This window comes from Diuraphis noxia, unplaced genomic scaffold (assembly GCF_037042655.1).
Source record: "Diuraphis noxia isolate RWA-SAM2 unplaced genomic scaffold, SU_Dnox_SAM2 contig0001, whole genome shotgun sequence".
Taxonomy (NCBI): Eukaryota; Metazoa; Arthropoda; class Insecta; order Hemiptera; family Aphididae; genus Diuraphis; species Diuraphis noxia.
Window position 1 is genome coordinate 19,311,947 of NW_028301711.1, and position 22,115 is coordinate 19,334,061.

The window sequence follows — 22,115 nt, forward strand, 5'->3', positions numbered from 1 at the left end:
TTTTTAAGAATATAAAGAACATGCTAATGTCAAATAAACTATTATTTATTAGCAATAAAATCCAGCAATTTTATAATCTTCCAACAAATATAATTTGTTCAAGCCACATTGAAGATGTAATTAAATATCAAGAAAAATTAGATTTTGTATTAGTTCCTAAATTATCTGAATTAGATTTAATGCCAAACCACTATCAAAAAATGAAGGTTGGAAAATCAACTAATGTTATAAATCATGATGTATATACTGCCCTACAATTCTTGTCTGAAGAATTACATAAGCCTGAATATCTTACAACTGCTTGGTTTATTAACATAATAGATAAATGGTTTTCTTTAATGACCTCTAGACATCCAATATTAGCTTTAAGCAAATTGAAACCAGATATATATGAAAACACCATACAATTTTTAAATAGTTTTATAGATGTTATGAAAGATCTAGAAGTAGGCAATAAAAGGACATGGAAGCCTTCTCAAACTGGTTCCATACTAGCGACAACTTCAATTTTAGATATTCAAAAAATCTATTTGTTTGATAAAGGATTTAAATTTCTGCTTACTTCTAGATTTACACAAGATTGTCTAGAAAATCTTTTTAGTGTATTGAGGACAAAAAACGTAGTGCCTAATGCATTACAAATAAAAAATAATTTTAAATTGTTATCTGTATCTCAGTATTTACGAGAAGTATCAACAGGAAGCTATGAAGAAGACGATAGAACATTTTTATCAGGATTTTAGGACACATTAAACACTGAACCAAGTGAACCTCCACCATACCAGTTAATAAACATTCAGTTGCCACCAGAAGTTAGTGAACATGACATGAATTTATGTAATGGTGAGTTGAATTCTCTATACAATGTATGTGGCTATTTAATATCTAGTATTAAAAAAAGAAATAAAGTTTGCAGTGATTGCTTGAGCTCAGTAGGTTCTAAAAATAGCATAAACGCTTCTTTTTCTAAGTTATCTAAGCTTAAAAGATACAAAAAAGGCTGCTTGTTTTTTTGTAATGAAATTACATTTAATTATTTTTTGGCAATGGAAAATATTTTCAGAAAATATTATTGTGTTATTAAAAATGAAAATTGTAACATAAAATCATTTCTTATTGAACAAATGAAAAAAATTGAAATTCAACACATTCCAGATTGTCATAACCTGAAGAATATTATAATGAGTAGGTTTGTAGTTTTTCGCTTGAAAATTGCAGGAAAGAAAAATAGCAAGCTTATAAATAAATATGGTAGCAAATCTATTGCATGTCATACTTAAATTTAAATTTAATTGTTTTTTTTGCATTTTTATGATAATATTTATAAAATTGTCAATATTGTTTTCTTTGTTATGTATGTTATACTATTATTACAACTACTATTCCATCTGATTTTTTATATTGTTACGTTAAAACTGTTATATATTTTGCCCTAAATTTTTTAATACCTATGTTTATGTTATATTTATGAAAGTTATAATATTAATTATTGAAATGTAATGTTTTTTACTCATTTCTGATATTTATAATGTACCTACCTACATAATATTTATTACACTTACTTTTAATAATGATACATCTTGTATTTGCTTTTATCACATAATTTTCAATATTGCAGTTTGTTTTTTATAAGTATGCTTCATTTGCTTCAAACTATGATGGTTATCCTCTAATGTAGATAACTGTGATTAAAACATTAATATTTTCCAAAGATTATAGTCTGACTAATTTATCATGCTTTCAAGCTAAAACTATGATGTAGTATAGTTATTATGCTTATTTATTATTTTATTTATAATGTATACAGATAAATAGTTCTTGTTCTAATGTATCACTTTTACTTTTAGATGTGAACAGCAAGAAAAAAAACTGCTAGATTGTCTTAAAGACAATCCATCAATTATCAATATATTAAGGCACTCATAAATACAATGAGTTAATATTTTGAGAAAAAATATTTTATTTCACAATATGGTAAAGAAAATTTATATTATTGATATAAATATTGTGTGTACTGTGTTTAAAAAGCGAGTAAAACTGGGTAAAAAATTTAAACAATAAATTAAAAACAAGAAGTCTGAAGTGACTGATACGTCTGTTTAGCCAACTAATGGCGGCCTAATCTCTTATCTAATCTTATCAGTTCGTATGGCCACACTCTCTCTATCAAGGCACTCTAATTATTATAAAAGTATAAAACAGATAACAATTAACACTGATAACATTAAAAATATATGATGGAATGATAATTTTTTGTAACTATGGTATCTAAACTATGGTTAGAGTACTAACCATCAAAATGTTAAAGGATTTTCTGTGCAACAGTCCAACACTTTAAGGAACCAATAAAGTTATTTATCCGACTGTTTATTGAACCGTTATCACAGTTTATTGAACTGATTTTATTGATCGTTTGTGCAACCGGGCAATAATATTATATCTGTATAAAACAAAATAAGCAAATGGTATTTTATTTTACAATGTTTAAAATAATATATAATAATTTAGGCCTTTAAATGTTATAACGTCACTTAATATTAATATTTTAGTTATATTTACGCGTTTTTAAGCTGAATCGTTTAATTTTATAAATTCAAAAGGTTTGTGTGCTCTATGCTTATATAATTCGAAACTGCTTTCGAAATTATTTTTATTATGCTTATTGCTTGTCAACTAAATTGCTCACCGTTTAATCGTGTATACTAAAATTGTTTATAAATTATAAAATTAATAGTATTTTTGCATTAAATACAGATATTATTCATTAAATATGGGTTCATGCTGTGAATATGGTTGTTCTTATTACACGGAAAATAGCTCTTGTGGCTTTTATCGCTTTCCAACAGGACTAAAACAAGAAGAAATTGGATAAAATTAATAAGTTAGCTTTCTCACATTTTCGTTAAAATAATTTTATTTTGTAGTTAAAGTATTGAAAAAATCATAATGAAATAAATTTAATTTGTATATACTGGACAATTATAACTTAAATGTACTGTAAAAATTCTTGAATTAATTTTGCCAATAAAAGTATGCCTGCCAAATGTTGTGTCCAACATCAATTATTAATTATAACAAATATAATTTTATTATGATATGATAACTCATCTATTTTACTACTAAATGCATCATTAATGTTAAATCATTCAGCTTCAACATATTTTTATTATATACACAATATAATAATTAGTTATAGTATTGTTACCAATTCGCTTCATTCTAACATAATATTTGGATAATTGGATTCTGCTTATAAGCCTTTGCATATCATGTAATTATCGAAATGGGACAATTACTTTTGGTAATTATATATTATGTTTAATGTATATAGCCTATGGGTATTAAATGAAGAATAGGATTGCTTGAAATGTCATTGTATTTTTCATAATTTAACTTTACAAAATTTTGGTTCGAGGGGTAAACACCTGACAGAAATTGTGTACACCAGATTACTGATTTCAATGATTACCCTTGATTTTCAAAGATTACCCATAAATACCAGTGATTACCCATGATTATCCATGATTTCCAAAGATTACCCATGATTTCCAAAGATTACCCATGATTGCCAAAGATTAACCATGATTACTAAATATAAAAAATACCTAATTAATCAATTATTTAGTTAATTGCAAAATATTCTTATAGTTGATTAACTAAAAAATAAGAGTCTAGAATTAGTACTAGAATTTTATCATTATTGATCTTAAATTAATGTAACATCGAGTATGACATTTTATCCTGGGCTTATTATTTTTTCAGTTTTTATTTTAATTAATTAGTTATACAATAAACATTGATCAAAAAAGATACTAATGATGATAGGTAATTGAAAATGAAGTAATCCTTTGCTCGTTATTTGGTTTATTATTTAATGTATTACTTATAATTGAGTTGATCGCATTTCTTAGATATACATCATAATTATTATTAAAAAAAAAAAAAAAATGTTAGTTATTAATTGAATAGGTACGATTGAATCTAACAATATTGCTCTTATAATAATAATGTAGTAAAACACTTCTGAAATAATCGAGGAAATAATTTTTGAAAATTAGTTATATATGAAATTAAAAAAATTAAAACTTAAAGACTGGATCTTACAGCTGGTTATATCAAACAAATAAAACAAATAAATAATATATAAAATTTAAAAAATAAAAACTTAAAGACTGGATGTTACAGATAGTTAAATAAAAAAATAATACAAATTATTGTATATTGCAATCATAACAATATAAAATTTACACACTTTAAAATGATTAATTATTAAAAAATAACCAGACTTCCAATTTTAAATAAAAATAATAATACAAATTCTTTGTAAATAATTAAAAATTATTAATTTATAGTTTATAATATATATAATAACATTTTAATGGTATGTATTTAAAATTATATCTTAAATTATTAAAGTTAACAACAGTTCTTCGACCAAGACTAGGTACATTAACATATCAGACTTTCAATTCCATTTTGAACACCAAGTATAAATAAATAAAATATAAATAAACTTTCATTAGTTTATAAAAAATAAGTTAATATTAAAGAATAACAGTACAGTAAAGAAATTATTACATTTCATCAACACTTACAAACCCTGGAAATTCATATATTAGTTTTCTTGATTTATGAAATAATGTGGGCTCTGGAAGTATAGCTATTACCATTTCAAGATTTATGTTTGAAATATCATTATCTTTCATACTAAACTGACTTTTTCCATGTACTCCTGATATTTTTTCTTTTTTCATACCTTGAACAATTATCTCACCATCATCATCATCAGTTCTAGTCACACAGCATACATAAGAGAACCTTGATTTTTTACGACAACTTAAAGATGCACTTCCGACAAATTGTACTAATAAATATGTACCCGGTTTTATGTTTGCCCAATGGTGTCTGGTATTCAACTTCATCTTGTATACTGTCATCAGTATTGAAATCAGATAATTTATCATCACAAAATGTCATATTTGAAGGGTCATCAATATCTTCTGATGAACTATCATTTTCTATTATAATTTTTTTTTTATGTCTTTACTTTTTTGCACATGAGTTGGTTTAATAGTATTCTTTGATAATATAGTATTTTGTTTGCTATTATTCATGAACCGTCTTAGACGGTCATTACTAATTCGTCTATACTTGTTATCTAATAGCCAACACAAACTTGATTTTTTAATCACTAAATCTTTGTTATTAATTGTTACACAAACAAATTCTGTCTTAACATTGTCATTTGGCTTTTCATTTTGTGATATAATTTTTAAATATTGTGAACTTTTTGAAAAATCTTTTATGTTAAGAGACCTTCGCCAAAATTACCAAATTTAGAAATATCACATAGATCAATACAAACATCATCAGGCACTTCAGTTATTAATTGTAACATAGTGGATTCAGACTCAATGTTATGCTGTTCAGTTTCAATTATATTTTTCTTTTTGTTTGATTTGTTAACTTCATCTATTAGATTGGTATCTTGATTGGTATAGTTCAGTAAATATTTTGGTAATAACCACGAATCTTCATCTACTATAATACCTGTAATATAAAAAGTAATAAATAAACTGTTACAATATTGTAAATGTGTTAAAGAAGAACTTTTAAAAATATTAATATTTGCTAAACTCACCTAAATTAATAGCAACGTCTTTTGCATCATTCAAACTTGTTAACATCCATTGGTCAATGTTTATCTCTTCGATATTGTTTAATTCAGAATTAAACGAATGGTCATCAACTGTGTTAGGGTATATAAAATTTCTATTGTGTTTTTCAAGTCTTGGGAAATTGAAAGTTTCTGTTTCTATGTTTTGATTTCGAAGATCATTTTGTATACAATTTAGTACTTCTATTCGAGTAAGCCTTTGTAATATGTCTTTTAAACTAAAGTTTACAACAGTAGAATACGTAGACGTCATGGATCGAAATGTCCTGAATAACTGTTCACAAGCTTGACTACTGAAATGCCATGGAAGGAACATATTTGGTTTCAAATTACCATTACTATTTTTGAATTGTTTTACTAATTGAACTAATGCTACAGCATTCAGCTCGATACAAGCATATGCATTAGGAGTAATAGAATTTTCTTTTAATGTATATTGTTTGTTCTTAAGTATAAAGCTCCTCCAAATTCTTAAGAAATATACTGAATACCAAATACGGTATATTCTTTCTTGAATACTGATATTTTTATCTAAATATGATGTCAATACATTATTCATCATTTTTAAAAATTCTACTGTTCCTTTATTTTCTGGAATTGTCATTAAAAGATCAGTAACTTTTTCTGAGCAAATTTTTTTGGCTGAAAGAAAATTCATCTTGTCATCTGGGCTAAGATCCGTCATAGTGAGTAGGTGTTTATCTTTTGAGATTGTTTCAGTTAATTGTTGTAAATGAGATACAGATATCTCATAGTTTCCAATGGGAAGAATGACATTAGGCTTTAAAAGTCCAGTCCGTAGCTTGGTACAAATATGAACTGTATCTTGAACATAACTTATTATAGGTAGAGTATCTTTTTTATTTGCTTCAATTTGCATTGACTTTAATAATCTAGTATCTCCATCGGATGAATATCCTAGAATTTGTATACCAGCTTTTAATGCCATTTCATTAATTATATTCCATCTTGAGATTACATCAGTATAAGTAAATCTATTGTCTGTACCAAAAATACTCAGGCAAAATGGAGGTGCTTTTTCATCAAGAGGTTGAGCCATAATTATATAAGCATAATCCGATTTATAATTATTTTTAAAATAATCCACTATTTCAACAGCTGACGTAGCTTCAAATGCACCAATTTTAGCAGCTCCATTTTCAAATGGCATTACAAAACCAATTATTTTGTTGCTAAGTGAATCATACTTAATTTTTCCAGTTATTCGGGTTCCATCTTCACTAATCCATACACATAGAGGTAAATTTCTGGAAGTAAGGTATTTCTTTAGTTGTTCAATGCGATATTCTCCTTCAATTATAATATCTTTTTTAGTTGATATAAATTTATATAATGATGATATTGTGGGAAGGGAATTTTTTAAATTTCCTTGAAGAGTTTCGTATAATAATCGTCCACCGACAAAGTATAGATATACATAAAACTGTTTTATTTGATGAGTGTATCGATTGCTTGATTTATTGTTTTTAGAGTTATTTAACGAAGCTTGGCACAAGGCATTTAAAAAAGAACTAGGACTAGTTGCCATCATTTTTTCAACATTTGTTGACTCCAAATTTGGTTGATCTACAATAAGATCTGAAATTAATTTGTTTTGTTCTATATAATCACATATATCATTTATTAATTCATAAAAGTTAGTGATTAATAATTGTCTTCCTGTATCTTTTGTCAAACTTTTTTCTCTTGCTCGCTTATTTCTTTCTGTCCGACTATACTTAGGATTTTTCCATTTGTGATTCTCCACTGTTACAAATTCATTCACAGAATTTGGATCAGATATTATTTTTTCAGATATTTCCTCGGATGTATCTTTTGATGTTGATTGTATTATAGGAGTCTCAAGTGTTGTATTCACAACCTTATTTATAGTTTGATGAACAGGTAAAAAGTACTTTTTTAATGAATTGTTATGTTGCATTTTTTTTAACATACTATTTTGTACTTTAGAGTCTAAATGAGTATTTAAATGACGATAGTAATTGCTTAAAATCCATTTTGTATTGCTTTTTCCTTTTAAAAGAATTTTAACCACTTTTGTTCTACTCTCACAAAAACATGTAATTATAGCTTGCATATTATTACCACACTCTTCATGTATTTGACTTTCATCTTTATTACTCAATAATGAAACAGATATCGATTGACAGGAAATCATTTTTTCTGCTATTTCTTGATTAACTTCAGTGTTTTTACATTTTAGTTTTATCCATTCAGTAATATTTCTGATAATTGTTTTTTTTTCTTCTGCAAGATCAACATTAAATATGTGCATCCTTTGCTCAGTATTTAATCCAATAGTAGACTGTTCCAAATCTGTATTTGTATTTTTCGTTGGTAATTTTTTCTTACTTTTACGTTCAAAAGGATTTTCAAACATTGTTAACGGTTTTCGTTTTTTACTTTGTAATTTATAAAATTCAATTATCATGTATAATTGATTCTTGTGACCGTCGAGAAATTTAAATTTCGGAATATTGTTTTTAAAAATTCCGTAGTAAAAACCTTGTTCATGTTCATCAATCACTTCATGAAGAGTATCCCTAGCAAAAATTTCAGTTTTTTTTATGTCTTCATCATTGATATTGCCAATAGTAAGTGAATTATCATATCCATTCATGATAAAAATCTTTTTCATAGCTGAAGGGAGCGATACTTTTAAATAAGTTTCCGCTTCAATGAACGGATCACTTGAATCTAATGAATCCATAATTCTTATTGTTTAATTGTTCATCACTAAACGTATTAAAAGTATCTAATTTAACCACACCGCTAATTTAACACAACCGATCGCAAGTAGCAACTAAATATAAAAATGAAATTGCCGTCACAGTCGCCACACTATAAAGTGGGCAAGGCCAAGTACTATTATTCAAAGCGACAAAAACAACTGCCTACTAATGTATTAATAGGTATGTGCTCGGGTTCGGGTATGTGGTAAGCTTACTGGTAACTCTTGTTACTAATACGTTCGATAATAATCATAATAAAAATTAAAAACCAAGATAACGCAATGATAGAAACGTGTATAATGATGATAACGCAAACATTAAGCAGCGCAGTTTATCCAACATAACTTTATCATCACCAATGATTGAAATAATTAAACTATGAATAATCATTATGGTGAATTAATTAACTATAAAATTAAATTTTTTATAATAAATTACTCATGATGATTACTTAAGATTACCCATGATTACCATTGATTACTTATGAATACCTATGAATACCTATGATTACCTATGAATACCTATGATTACCTATGAATGCCTCTGATTACTCATGATTACCTATGATTACTAGCTCTTTGTACACCGATTACCTTAAGGTGTTTACCCCTCGTTTTGGTTTAAAGATAAAATAATCATATTTTTATGTTAATAGGACAGATGAGCCTAAATTGTGTTGGCATTCATCATCTTACACAGTTACACCAGAAAAGAAAAAGACCGCAAGGATTAACTTGAAAAGATTGAAGTGATAAAAAATTAAATAATTTATAACAGTGAATTTAAATATAAAACAGTACTTGATTTTGATGATGAACCAACAAAATCCCAAAGGTATAATTTATTTTTAAAATGTTATTAAGATTTAATGTTATAATAAATTGCATTTATTTTTAGCGTATCTAACGTAATAGTTATCAACCTTATTGACCGCTCTTCAAACAGGAAACTGTTTTATTAATTTCAACTTATGTATTGGTTGTTCTGACACTCCAGGAGCAAGCTGTATACATAGAGCTCAAATTATAATTAGTAGGGCTCGGATTTCAATGCTAAGTGCATACTTTTGTTGGTTGATCTTATACAATGCGTTCCACGTAAGTACATAATTCATTTCATGTAACGAGTGTTTTGTATTTTTTGACGTTTATATACAAATATGGTTTTTAATTTATTATTTTATTCCTAATACTTTTAAATTTAACTTTGTTAACAGAATTCATATACTATAAAGATTTTGAAAAATCCATTTGTTAACTGTAAGTCTAGTCACAAAGAAAAATGGACTGGATCACCGAACCAAAAAAGAAACTATATTGCACTTGTTCTATAGTAAGACATGATAGAACACTCATCGCAATTAGTACTTAATAGGTGTGAAAAACGAGTATGTAAACAGTGTTGTTTAAAGAAGCAGTTGCTCAGCATTTGACCAATTACAATGGATTATCAAACAAAGGTAACTATTAATCAACTGAAATGTAATAGTTCTTTTAGTCTTATTTCTTTATTAATTATAATAAACATGATGTTAAAAAGTTAATTTATTTTATTTTGTTCAGAAATGAAGATACTGGTTATATTTGTGGTTTGTGCAACATAGTATTTTCACGAAAAGTTGCATTGAGAAAATACCTAGAAGTGCATTAGATGACCAGTGTAAACTCTGAATAATCAGACAGAAAAGTTAAAGATGATGCTTTAAAACAGAAAGTGTAAATGAAAATAATGATGGATTTGCAGTGTTATTCAGGCCCATACTGGCTACCTTTAAGAGTTGGGAAAAAAATATATTTATAGGGCGCCAACTATATTTTCAGACATTCACTTCAAAATAAAAATGAGTGTCTATAATGTCTACCCTAGGGTGGCCCTTAAAAATAAATATTTAAATTTTTTTTGTGGCACCCACCTGTTTTTTGTAAATGTCCAATTTAATATTAACTGCAAACTTTGAAATCAATTGTTCAGTTTTTAGCCGTGCCCCCGGGAACTTGAAGTTCAGTAGTTTTGTAATTTCTTACAAAAATCACTGACATTAGGTTATATTTTTTTTTTCAACCAAAGAACATAAAATATTAATTGATATAAGTAGTGAAGTTTACCCTACATTTTATGACGATTTCAAAAATGTCACTTTTTCATTATAACATAATTTATTACTGGCACAGTTACAATTTTAAGCAAAAAATAAGTAAAAACTTTTTTTTTTTAATTTTTTTTTTTTCATGTTTCCTTTTTGCAGTCAGGAAATATTTTTCTGTAATCACTTACAACTTGTAACACAAACTGTTTTTGTTCCTCATTGGTGGTGAGTATTGAATTGTAGTCTTCAATCAATTTTATTCCCCTCTCCGCCATATCATTGACAATTTTCAGTTTAGAAACCATTTGCAATGCATTTTGAAAATATAAGTTTTCACTCCAATCTGCTGGGTCATTTAAAAGAAACTCTGTATCCAAGTTAAATATTTTGAAAAAATCTAAAGTTTCACTTGAGACGAAAAACTCTATTTCATTTTTCACAAATTCTGAAATTTCTGATTCTTTTAAATTTAATCGTTTGATATTCTCGTTTGAATCTGTTTTATAATTTAGTTTAACGATCATTTTTCTTTTTGATTCAATAGAAATACTTTTATCGAAAAATGCCAATGCAACTGCTTCAGGTGTTAGATACCACAAATGATTTCGAAATTTATTCATTGCTACTCTAGATATATTATTATCAATTGAACTATAGTTGTACAAGTTTTGTATAAAAAGTAAATCTTGATATGGTGCAGCTGCAGCAGTAGGTGCTTTAAACCATGCTTCAATATAAATTGTAACTACAAATATACAAATATCACAAAGTCCGTTTTTTCAAAACTACTTAATTCAAATTCATTACGAAACATGTATATTTTAAGAGAATAAATAGCTTTTGCCATCCATCTTGCATGGTGAGTTGCACGGGGAGTATGGAAAAAAGTCGTATTATTTGGTTTAGCGCCAAGAAAAATCATTGTTAACTCGAGTAACTCCTTGTAATCGTTTCGAGGTTGTACAATTTTCAAATGTTCTTTTACAAACTCTAAGACTCTTGTTGAATGTGGATTAATAATTTCTTTAATTTGTTTGTCCGAAATACCTGGAGAAAAATTGTCCTTGTTTATTTTATTCCACGAGAGCTGGAATCTATTGAAAATAGATACTTCTTTAGCTGATGGTTTATTTAATTTTTCTTCCAAAACGCTTCGTTAAATTATTTCATAAATATGATGTCTGCATGGCAAATAAAATAATTTTTTTCCTAAAAGCCTTTCTAATAATACACAAGTACCACCCAATCGACCACTATTAACTGCAGTTGTATCAAACGACAGAGCTTTAACCAAATTTTGTATATTCCATTCAATTAAAGTTTTGTAAATAACTTCTGCCTGTTTATTTGCCGTTGCTTTTTGTAAAACTGGAATACTTAAAAAATTTTCTGTATCACCACTTGAAATTACAATGGCTAGCCTATCAATAATATCTTTTCCAACCAAATTAGGAAGAAGCTTGCCGTCCCAGTGTAATACAACAGCTTTAAGATCACTTTCTTGAAATTTATCTTTTATTATACTCGCTCTCTCCTTACGCAAAATCTGTCGACAACGTTGAATTGATGTCCTATTAATAACAAAGTCCTCCACATTTTTTTCTAGAGCTTCTACCACTGCCATAATGATATGAATTGCCCCCCTATTACTTACTTCATAGTTGTCTAGTGCACAAACTAATTTAGTAGTAATTATGTTCTTCTGTCCTCTTAATCGTTTTGATGATGAAGGTCCAACATCTATTTCTACGGAACTAAAAGATTCGTCAATCTCCGAGTGACTAGAAAAGTCGTCTATCTCTAAGTCACTTGATATTTCGTCTATTTCCATTAAATTGTCTAAGAAAAAAAAAAAAAATTCCATTTATTGAACCAAATATACAGTGGCGTTCTCAGGATTTTTCTATGGGGGGGGGGGTCTGAAAATTTACTTGAATTTAATAGTGGGGGGCTCTGCCCCACACACCCCCCGTAGTAATAATATTTACAAATTGTGTAAAATGATGCAACCAAAAACCAAGCTTTTCAACATTCATACTTTAATAATCATTTTAAAACCATAATAATTTACCAAACATTTCAAAACACAATACTTTCAACTTTCAACTTTCAGTCCATGATCTCTATCCATTCTCTTTACCGTTTCACACTACTAACTACTTCTGTAACTGGTCAGTTTATAGGATATTTATAGGATATTTTATTTTACTTTTTATTTAAAATATAAAACAATTTTATAAATCAGTTTAAATAATATATTTTGATTATTAATTTTATGTTAAATTCAAATTAAAATATCGATTTTTCTCTATTTTTCAGACATAATGTCAAGAACTTTTTCTGAATCATCAGGCACATCTTTATGAATGGCCAACAACGTTAGTCCATTAAGACGGTCCTAGAAAATATAATCATAATATAACAAAAATGATTAAATATGGTTATAATAAATTTTCTATTTACTTCAGTCATTGTGTTTCTCAGATAGGTCTTAAGTCTTTTCAAACATGAGAATGTTCTTTCTGGAGTCGAGGTAGAGACCGGCAAGGTGCATAATATTTTTAAAAGTTGGTAGATGTTAGGGAAAATTTCAAAATTACATAAACGTAATGCATCTATAGCCGTTTTAGGAAATTTATCATTTTCCTTAACTTTGACTGCCATATCAAAAAAATAAAAAAATAATAATAACTTGTCAAAATTCACAAACATATAATATCAAAAGTAGACTAAACGTGTATTATTTAAATGTAAGAAAATAAAGATCCTTGGGGGGGGGATCTATCCCCCATATCCCCCCCCCCCCGTGAGAACGCCCATGCAAATATATAAAAACATAAATTAACATTTACAATTACCATCAGATTGGGTACTTCGCTTTTCTGTTACAAGTGTTTTATTTTTTCTTTCCATAGAAATTTGCTCTTTTCGCATATTTGTATAATCAATGCCATACATAAATCCTATACGTCCTTTTTTTCGTTGATTTATTAAAAATAGTCTATCTGTTGCGATTTTCATAATTTGTAGAGCATCAGCATGGGCTACATCAAATAAATCATTAAATGTTGAAATAAACAGTTTTTCGTGTTCCTTATGACTTTCTGTATTTCTTGTGGCATGCTTTTGAAGTGTTCTCCACTCATCGTATAAAGATTCAACTTTAGATATACAGTGTTTTTCTAATCGTACTGGAATACGGGCTTTTTACCAAAAAACAAACACTTCTCGAATAATTAATCTAGCACTTTCACGAAGATTTAATTTTACGACTCTTAAATTAAAAAACAAAGTCTTCAATACTTCTAAATTAGACGGTAATTTACTTCCTGATATTTTATTTGAATAGTTGTTAATTAAATAAATTTTCTCTCGTAAACATATATTATAAGATATTATTAAACGTAAAATATTAACAACAGTGTACAAGACGATGAAACATAAAGTAAAAAACTACAAATTAAACTTATCTGCAGGCAAACAGTGAATAGTGAACACAATTTGTTGAATGACAGCAAAAGGTACAATATTATTAAATATAAACGGTTTTTGTAATCTTATCTTTATATTATAACCACAGTAATTGACTGAAATAGTGAAATCGATTACATTATAATTTAATAATAATTTGGTAGATTATTTTCAAGATAAACCCTGTGTTTAGATTAAAATTATTAATACGTACATGATTTTTAAACAAATATATTAACTACTTCAACCTTACTAATATTTGTTTAGACTTAAGTTTAATATTACATATACGAGTATACATAGGCGTGTCTACGGGTCTTGCCTGTCATGCACAGGTATGACCTGCGAAATTTGATCTAACTTACATTATAAATTGTGGTACATAATATATACTTTTTTTCTTATATTCTGATTTCATATTAAATTTTTTGATTTTCATCATGCGGACTTTTAATATCTATTACAATTATTGATAATGCTTCCCTTGTTATCATTGGGCATTGTCGCATTGATAATATAAGTATTTCATCCATACGTGGTACTAATTGTTAGTGTAGTTTTTGTACATTATTATATTTACGATATAATGATAAATGACAGATTCTCCACCATTTATGATAGAATTATGATAACATTTGTACCATTTGATAAATAATGAAACACGTGCGAACAGCGGACTCTTCACGTTTATTGTGTATTGTGTAATATCTAATGAGTATTTATTTTGTGAATTTTGATACAAAGAAAACAAAAAAATGAGTAATAAAACAATTTTAGATTTCTTTAAAAAATCTACAAATGCTAATTCCAATAATGGTAAGTAAATTACCTATTTTAATTAAGTAATTCATCATAGCTGTTGAAATTGTTTTAGAAACATAATTATTATTTTAGGATCGACCGATATTAACGTATTCCAGCAGGATCCAGAATGTTCCACCTCCACGTCAATGCCTACTAATGAGCAATCAAGTATACATACATGATACATTATTCTAACATATATTTATATTTGAATAACAGCATATTATTTGTTGTCTACAATTTCAATTATTTTTTTTTTAGAATCGACCAATGTTAAAGCATTACAGCAAGAGCCAGAATGTCCCATGCCAGTGTCTATCAATGAGCAATCAGGTATAATAAAATATTACTTTTTATAAAAATGTCTAAAGAAAAAATAATTTTACAATAAATGCCTGTGATATTTATGGTTATTCAACATTTTGTGTTAGCTGTTTATGTATTGTGTTATTAATTAAATGTAATCTATCTTTTATATTTACAACCGTGTTTTTATAAATAAATAAATAAATAACCAAAAACTGACCACTACTTTTTTGTTTCCTAAAATATCAACCTATTAAAACTTTATATTCCACTCATCTATAAATATGCCTAAATAAAGTAAGTGAGGTACAAATTATTTATGTTTTTGATTTGCTGTTGCGTGCATTTTTGAGTTTAATTATATATTATAGCTTTACCTAGTAGTTGAGAGTTTAGATAAACCATTTGTATTCAATTTATTTGATACCTAATTTAAATTATACATTATCTATGTATACATTTCAGTATACAATTTGCCACACCATGATGATCCTGTTACAAATTTACCTAATAATCGCCTTGAATTTAAAGAAAGAGTGAACCGTGGTCCATTCCAACCTAAATTACAAATTTTTCCAAGAACAACCTTTGGAATTAAAAACCGTTCTTTCCACCAACAATATTATGAAGAATTTCCTTGGTTAGAATATAGCCCTACTAGTGACTCTGCTTACTGTTTTCCAAGTAGGGTGTTTAAGTCAAATAGTTTGAACATAGGTCAATCAGATGAAGCATTTACTACCAGGGGATTCAAAACTTGGAGTACTAGTACTACATCTTTTAAAAAACATCAGAAAACAAAATCACATTTCTATAGCACTGAATCATTATCAAATTTCCATAAAAAATCTATTGATGTTGTTTTAGATGAAGCTAAAGAGCTAGTACTGAGTAAAAGAGAAAGTGACAGATTGAATTATAGAAGTATAATGCAAAGGTTAATTGATATAACTATACTCTTAGCAAAAACTGGAAAGCCATTCAGAGGGCACAATGAAAATCTAAAGAGTGATAAAAGAGGAATGTTTTTGGAGCTTGCCTGGCTGCTTAAGAAGTATGACCCGACATTAAAAAAACATTTTGATGAAGGCCCCAAAAATGCAACTTATATTGGTAATTTAATTCAAAACGATTTGATCTTATCTATTCATTCTGTTCTTAAAAGAAAACTTGTATCTTCTCTAAAAAACAAAAAAATATCAATCATGGCTGATGAAACTAGTGACTGTGGCCATCACGAACAGATGTCAGTTATTGTTAGATATTACGATGATATAATCAATTCACCAGTTGAGTATTTTGTTTGCATGATGCGCCTAACAGCAGTAGATTCGCAGTCTTTTTTTTTATTCTCTAACTTCCATTGTAGAGAAACAATTGGGTCTCAGCTGGTTGGATGTAGGGGCTGTGTGCTTTGATGGAGCCGCTACTATGGCGGGATGCTCTAACGGTGTCCAATCCAAATGCAAAGAAATAAATTCTAAAATATTCTATGTTCATTGTCATGCACATTGCCTAAACTTAGTATTGGTAGATTCGATTGGCCGAAAGAATCGAATAGTTTTTGATTTCTTTGGTACAATACAATTTTTGTACTCATTTATAGAAGGTAGTTGTATTCGACACGCTACATTAGAAAAAGTAGCCAAAGAAATAAATTTAACTCTTAAAACTTTAGAATCTATTTCTACAACTCGATGGGCGAGTCGATTTGAAGCTGTCGCCGCAGTAAAAAATAATTATTTGGCCATTATCTCTGCAATCCAAAATATCTGCGACACGACTAAAATTCCAGATGTCAGATCAAAGTCAAGAGGTTTACTGATGCAATTGCAAACATTTGAATTCATTTTTGCACTAAATATGCTACATCCTCTTTTATTACTCATTGTTAAAGTTAATTCATGTCTCCAAGCTGAGGATTTAGATCTATTAAATTCTTTAAATATGATCAAATCACTAAAACTGAGCATATCTCAATTAAGATCAGATGATAACTTATTTAAAAAAATTTATAATGATACAGTTGAGTGTTGTACAGAAACTGGAGTGAACATTCCTCAAGTAAAAAAAAGAAAAATCTCTTCAAAAATTGATCAATCGGAAAATCAATATTTTGCATGTACGAAAGAAGAAGAGATGAAAGTTACGAGTTTTAATGTTGTTTTAGATGACTTGTTAAATGGTTTGAATGATCGTTTTTATCAGGAAACATTAAAACTTATACTTGCTGTTACGAATTTATTAAAACTTGAGCCATCTCAAGAATATTTATTGTATTTGAATAATGTATTTGGAATCGATAGTGAGCAAATTCAAGTTGAAATTATGTTACTTAAAAATATACCTAATATACCATCTGGAACCACTTCTAAAACACTTCATCAATGGATTGATTTTCTAAATTCAAATAATAGAACTTGTATTTTTCTTCACTTCCATAAAGTAATAGTACTTTTTACCACTATTCCGGTAACAACTTGTTCATGCGAACGTGCATTTTCTAAGCTGACAATTGTAAAAACAAAACTCCGCAGTACCATGACTCAAGAAAGACTTGACGCTTTAATGTTTCTATTCATAGAATAACAGATGACAAAAAATATTGATTATGACGAAGTTATCGAGGAATTTAAAGTGATGATACCAACAAAACGACGTTTAGAATTATAATATATACCTATTAAGTATTTAATTAAGTATTAAGACCATTTGTGATTATAAAAATATTTGTAGTAAAAGTATTACACATTAATTATATTTTAAAATACAATTTTATATTGCCTTGTTATTTTATTTATCAATAATAAAAGGAATATTGTTTTTTATTCTGAATTATTATATAATAATTAATAATGATAAAACTCATAGAGAATTTTGGGGGTCATATCCTTAAACCGAAACCAAATTTTTTTCAGTGGGCAGAAACCTACTTCCCCTGAATATGCCACTGCTGTGCATGACCTGCGAATAAGGTCTGGACACGCCTATGCGAGTATATTAATTTACATACTACAATACATTTTTTGTCCCTAAGTAATTTTAAGGTATTCTGAATCATTTGATTGGTACAAATAAAAAGAACGGTTATGCTAGATTTTTTGAGCTTTTACTTATTTTTTTCATTAAATTATAACTATGCCGGTAATAAATTATGTAATAATGTCAAGTGTCATTTTTGAAATCATCATAAAGTTTGCTACAATGCTACCTAGAATAGTAAATGTTAAATGTTTTTTTGTTGAAAAAAAAATTATAACCCAATGTTTAGAAAATAATGTAAAAAAATTACAAAACTACTCAACTTCAAATGCCCGGGGGCACGGCTTAAAATTAAATGATCGATTTCAAATTTTGCAGGTATTATTTTTTTGGGCCTTAACAAAAAATGGGTTGGTGCTGTAAACTGTACAATTAAGGGGCCTCGACACTAACATTTATTAACACGTTAAGTGCCATGAGGCCGCCGGCTGCCGCAAAATCATATGGATGTTTGTGTGATTTTTAGGCCGCCGGCTGCCGTACCATATTATTCATAGGAGGCCATACGGCCGCGGGCTGCCTCAAAACCAATGTATATTCCTACCTGTTTTATATGATTGGCGCTGTAGTTATGCTTTTGAAAATAGCACTAGGACAAAGAGGACAAAATTTACCATAGGTTAGCTATATTATTTACACTGAAACGAAAATTTAAACATAATATTTATTTTTCTTAACTTTCTACAATAAATTGTACTGTTTAATCAAAATGTTTTAAAAATTTCAATAAATGTATATAAAAATGAAAATGATAATTATCTATAAATAATATTTTGAGTATAAAAACATATTAAAACTAAAAAAATGGTCATAATTTTACAATATAAATTATTTTTATCATACTCGGTATACTTTTACCTTCAGCCTTCGCTTCCTTTTTACTTGGCATGATGTTTGAAAAAGCAATCGGAGAATGTATAAACTTCGCACTTGGTACAGAGAGTGGATACTCTCTTTGTATCTTTACAAGCCTGAACTGATCCATTTCTTGCAGCATTTTCTTTATAACAATGAGTGCATCGTTTACGTATTTTACGGTTTCGGCTACATTTTTCGGATGTTTCTTGAAATTTGTGTTTCAATGATATTGAGCCTCTAGATCAGCGGTCGCCAACCTTTTGGACCTTGCGGACCACTGAAACCATATTCTAAATTCTACGGACCATCTATATCTTAAAATAGTTTTTTTACATAAATACCGTACTACTACTAATAAATTTTGCACCAAAATATTATAAAAAATATACATATTATGTAAAATAATAAAAAATGTTTTATTTTTATTTATGATTAAAGTTTTAAGTTTTAATTAAATTTGAATGTGATATTTGTTCCTGTTTGTTTTAAAGAATTTCGTGCAATTTTGGCTAATAAAATAATATTGCAAGTTAAGTTCAAATTTTTCCGCGGACCACCTAAATTTTCACGCGGACCATCAGTGGTCCACGGACCACCGGTTGGCGACCGCTGCTCTAGATGGTGTTATATGTTCTTGAGTACCTTTTGGTTGGTCCAATCCAAGAATTTGGTCTACCAAAGCTTCACGAAATTGGGTGATGGGCATTTTATTTTGAGGTGTTTTGGTATTATAAATAATAAGTGCATTTACTACGGATGTTCCTAATATAATTCCAGTAGCAACTTTATGATACCATCTTATAGATTTTCTCACAGGACTACTATAGCTTTGTAACGTGGTCGGGGATGACCCGTTAAATATAAGATATTCAGGGAAGAAACTATCGTTCTTTTGAATATATTGTCACCGTAGCTCGGGAGCATGAATGTTATTAGGATCTTAATATTACAAATAAATAACGATTGGTCTAAATTATTATTAATACAAACAGATTTATTATTACTTACGGTTTACGAACAAAGTTACCAAAAATGTGGAATTGTACGGAGTTCAGGTGAGCGTGATGGTAATCGCGGAGAACTAGCTTCTTCTCCATATTCCTATTTGGCCGTAGCCTTACAATAATATTTATATTACGGAACAGGAGGGGCTTAATACATATTCAGCATAATATTATTTATGTTATGTATATGATATACATATATATATAGTATATAGGTTTCTATATCATGTTAATATAATATATATTGTATGTAACAATCGTTACATTACCCCCTTCCTCTTTTTTTTTTAACATTTTCAATATGCCATCCTAAACAATATACACTGTAATTCGTTTTTTTTTTTTAAATTTAAATTTAAATACTACCCTCCTTTTTTATGGTTTAACTGGTTTAAATTGTACTAGAATTATTTTCCACCACTATGAAATATTGACTATTATTAAACTTAGGTGATACATGTAATATATCTTACGTCATCATACACTGAACTTATGCAAATAAATATATATGTCCAGTTATTAATATTTTTTTGCTTTGTTTAGCCTCACAAATGCGATCATACGTATGTTGTATGTTTATTATTAACAGAGTCCCATATTTTTTGTTCTATTCATTATTTTTTGACAATAGTGTATGTATGTATCTATAATGATTAGTTAAAGCCACATAATATTTTTTGATTGTCAATCACGTGTTTTTTTGTTAATTGTTTTTGTTTCTGTAAAATTTCAACCAGTTTAAAACTCTTTTTTTTTTAAGTTTTTAAAGTTAAAGTGTTTTTTATTTAATGAAATCGTATCTATTTTTTGTTTATCTTTTTTTTTTTTTTTTTTTTTTTTACCATATATATCTATATATATACATATATCCTACCATACATTTACAGCATATTTATGTTATCATCCAACATTTGGATTCTGACTTATTCTTCCGTATCCCAGTTCCGTTGTCTGATTAGAAATGTCACCGATCCCTCATCTAGTGTTGAATCAGGTTGGCAAGTTGTTCGTTGTTAGCCCCGTGGGTTGGTGTGCTGCTATGACTTCAGTGTAGTGATATAGGCTGAGTATGAACATGGTGACTTGACTGATAGTGGCCGCCGTATGTTTTGGTTTGGTGCTTTGATTCGTGGAAATGGTCATAAATTGGTACTGTCGTGGGTGGTTGCCTCAACTTATAAACTTCCTCACTCTCTTTTTTTTTATCCTTTATAGAGGGGGGGAATTTAAATTATCTCTACGCTAAAAAAAATACATATATGATTAATAATTGAAGTCATTACACTATTCTATCTCGATACCTTATTCTTTGGTTTTTAATAAATTCTTGGTTTGTTTCCCCTGTATTACATAATATTAGTTTTTTTATAATTAGATGGATAATTGTATAACTTAGTATCAAAGCGCATATATATATTCCATACTGATGAATCATATTATTTGAAATAATATAATTATTTTCATTTTGTTTCTCTATTTCTGTTACTACATAATCTAATTTATTGGTAGATTCTTTAAGATTTTTGAGATTTGGCATTTGTAATTTTGATAAGTTATAAGATATCTTTGATGATTGGATTATTTTGATTTTATTTGTTAGCTGTTCTAAATTTACAAGGTTAAACTCTGGATAATAATCTGTAAACATTGTTACGTTCGTTTCTTTTAGTGGTGTTAGTATTGTGGATGATGTGTATACTGTGCAGTCTTTAGGTATTTTTAAAATACCTGTGCCGTGTAAAGTATAAAACGTTGTTGATGTTGGACATACCATGGTTGTTACAATTTTATTCGTTGTCCAGAAAATAACAAAATTATTACGTTGTAATTTTTCAAAATGGGCGTTATTGAAGTAACCATGTCGTACTTCGCAGTTTTCTGGTAACTTTATTAAAGTGTCTGAATTGAAAAGCTGAATCTCACATATTGGGTATGTTTTGAAATATACAACATTTGTTAGTAAAAGCTAATGTCAATGCGTCAATTAATTCATCTGTTTCAAACGAGAATTCTGTTAGTAATAGATTGAAATTTAACAAATAGTCCATCAACGATTGAGTCACTTCTACCTCTAATAATTCATTATTTTTGTTATTTATTTTTGAAATGATAAG

The 22,115-nt window shown here is 28.1% G+C and overlaps 2 protein-coding genes, 1 long non-coding RNA gene and 1 pseudogene across 3 annotated transcripts; all 4 read left to right on the plus strand.

Moving 5' to 3' along the window:
* The first annotated feature begins 200 nt into the window (after positions 1-200).
* LOC149060211 (uncharacterized) lies at positions 201-1,280 on the plus strand (annotated as a pseudogene).
* Positions 1,281-14,666: 13,386 nt separating this feature from the next.
* Positions 14,667-15,189, plus strand: LOC107171745 (uncharacterized). The gene is made up of 3 exons (XR_016190266.1): positions 14,667-14,803; positions 14,882-14,959; positions 15,053-15,189. It is a non-coding gene; the product is annotated as an uncharacterized LOC107171745 (long non-coding RNA).
* LOC149060212 (zinc finger MYM-type protein 1-like) lies at positions 15,183-16,515 on the plus strand. Its single transcript, XM_089228271.1, has 2 exons — positions 15,183-15,237; positions 15,563-16,515. Exons 1-2 carry the CDS (start codon positions 15,183-15,185, stop codon positions 16,513-16,515), a joined length of 1,008 nt encoding a protein of 335 aa, XP_089084397.1.
* Positions 16,516-16,528: 13 nt separating this feature from the next.
* LOC107171746 (zinc finger MYM-type protein 1-like) lies at positions 16,529-17,686 on the plus strand. The gene has a single exon (XM_015522002.2). The coding sequence runs from the start codon at positions 16,529-16,531 to the stop codon at positions 17,684-17,686; it is 1,158 nt and encodes a 385-aa protein (XP_015377488.2).
* Positions 17,687-22,115: the final 4,429 nt, after the last annotated feature.

Coding starts and splice junctions, on each gene's coding strand:
- LOC149060212 (XM_089228271.1), top strand. CDS start 15,183: ATGCCTGTGATATTTATGGTTATTCAACATTTTGTGTTAGCTGTTTAT. Junction 15,238..15,562: donor GTTAGCTGTTTATGTATTGT/GTTATTAATTAA, acceptor TATACATTTCAG/TATACAATTTGCCACACCAT.
- LOC107171746 (XM_015522002.2), top strand. CDS start 16,529: ATGGCGGGATGCTCTAACGGTGTCCAATCCAAATGCAAAGAAATAAAT.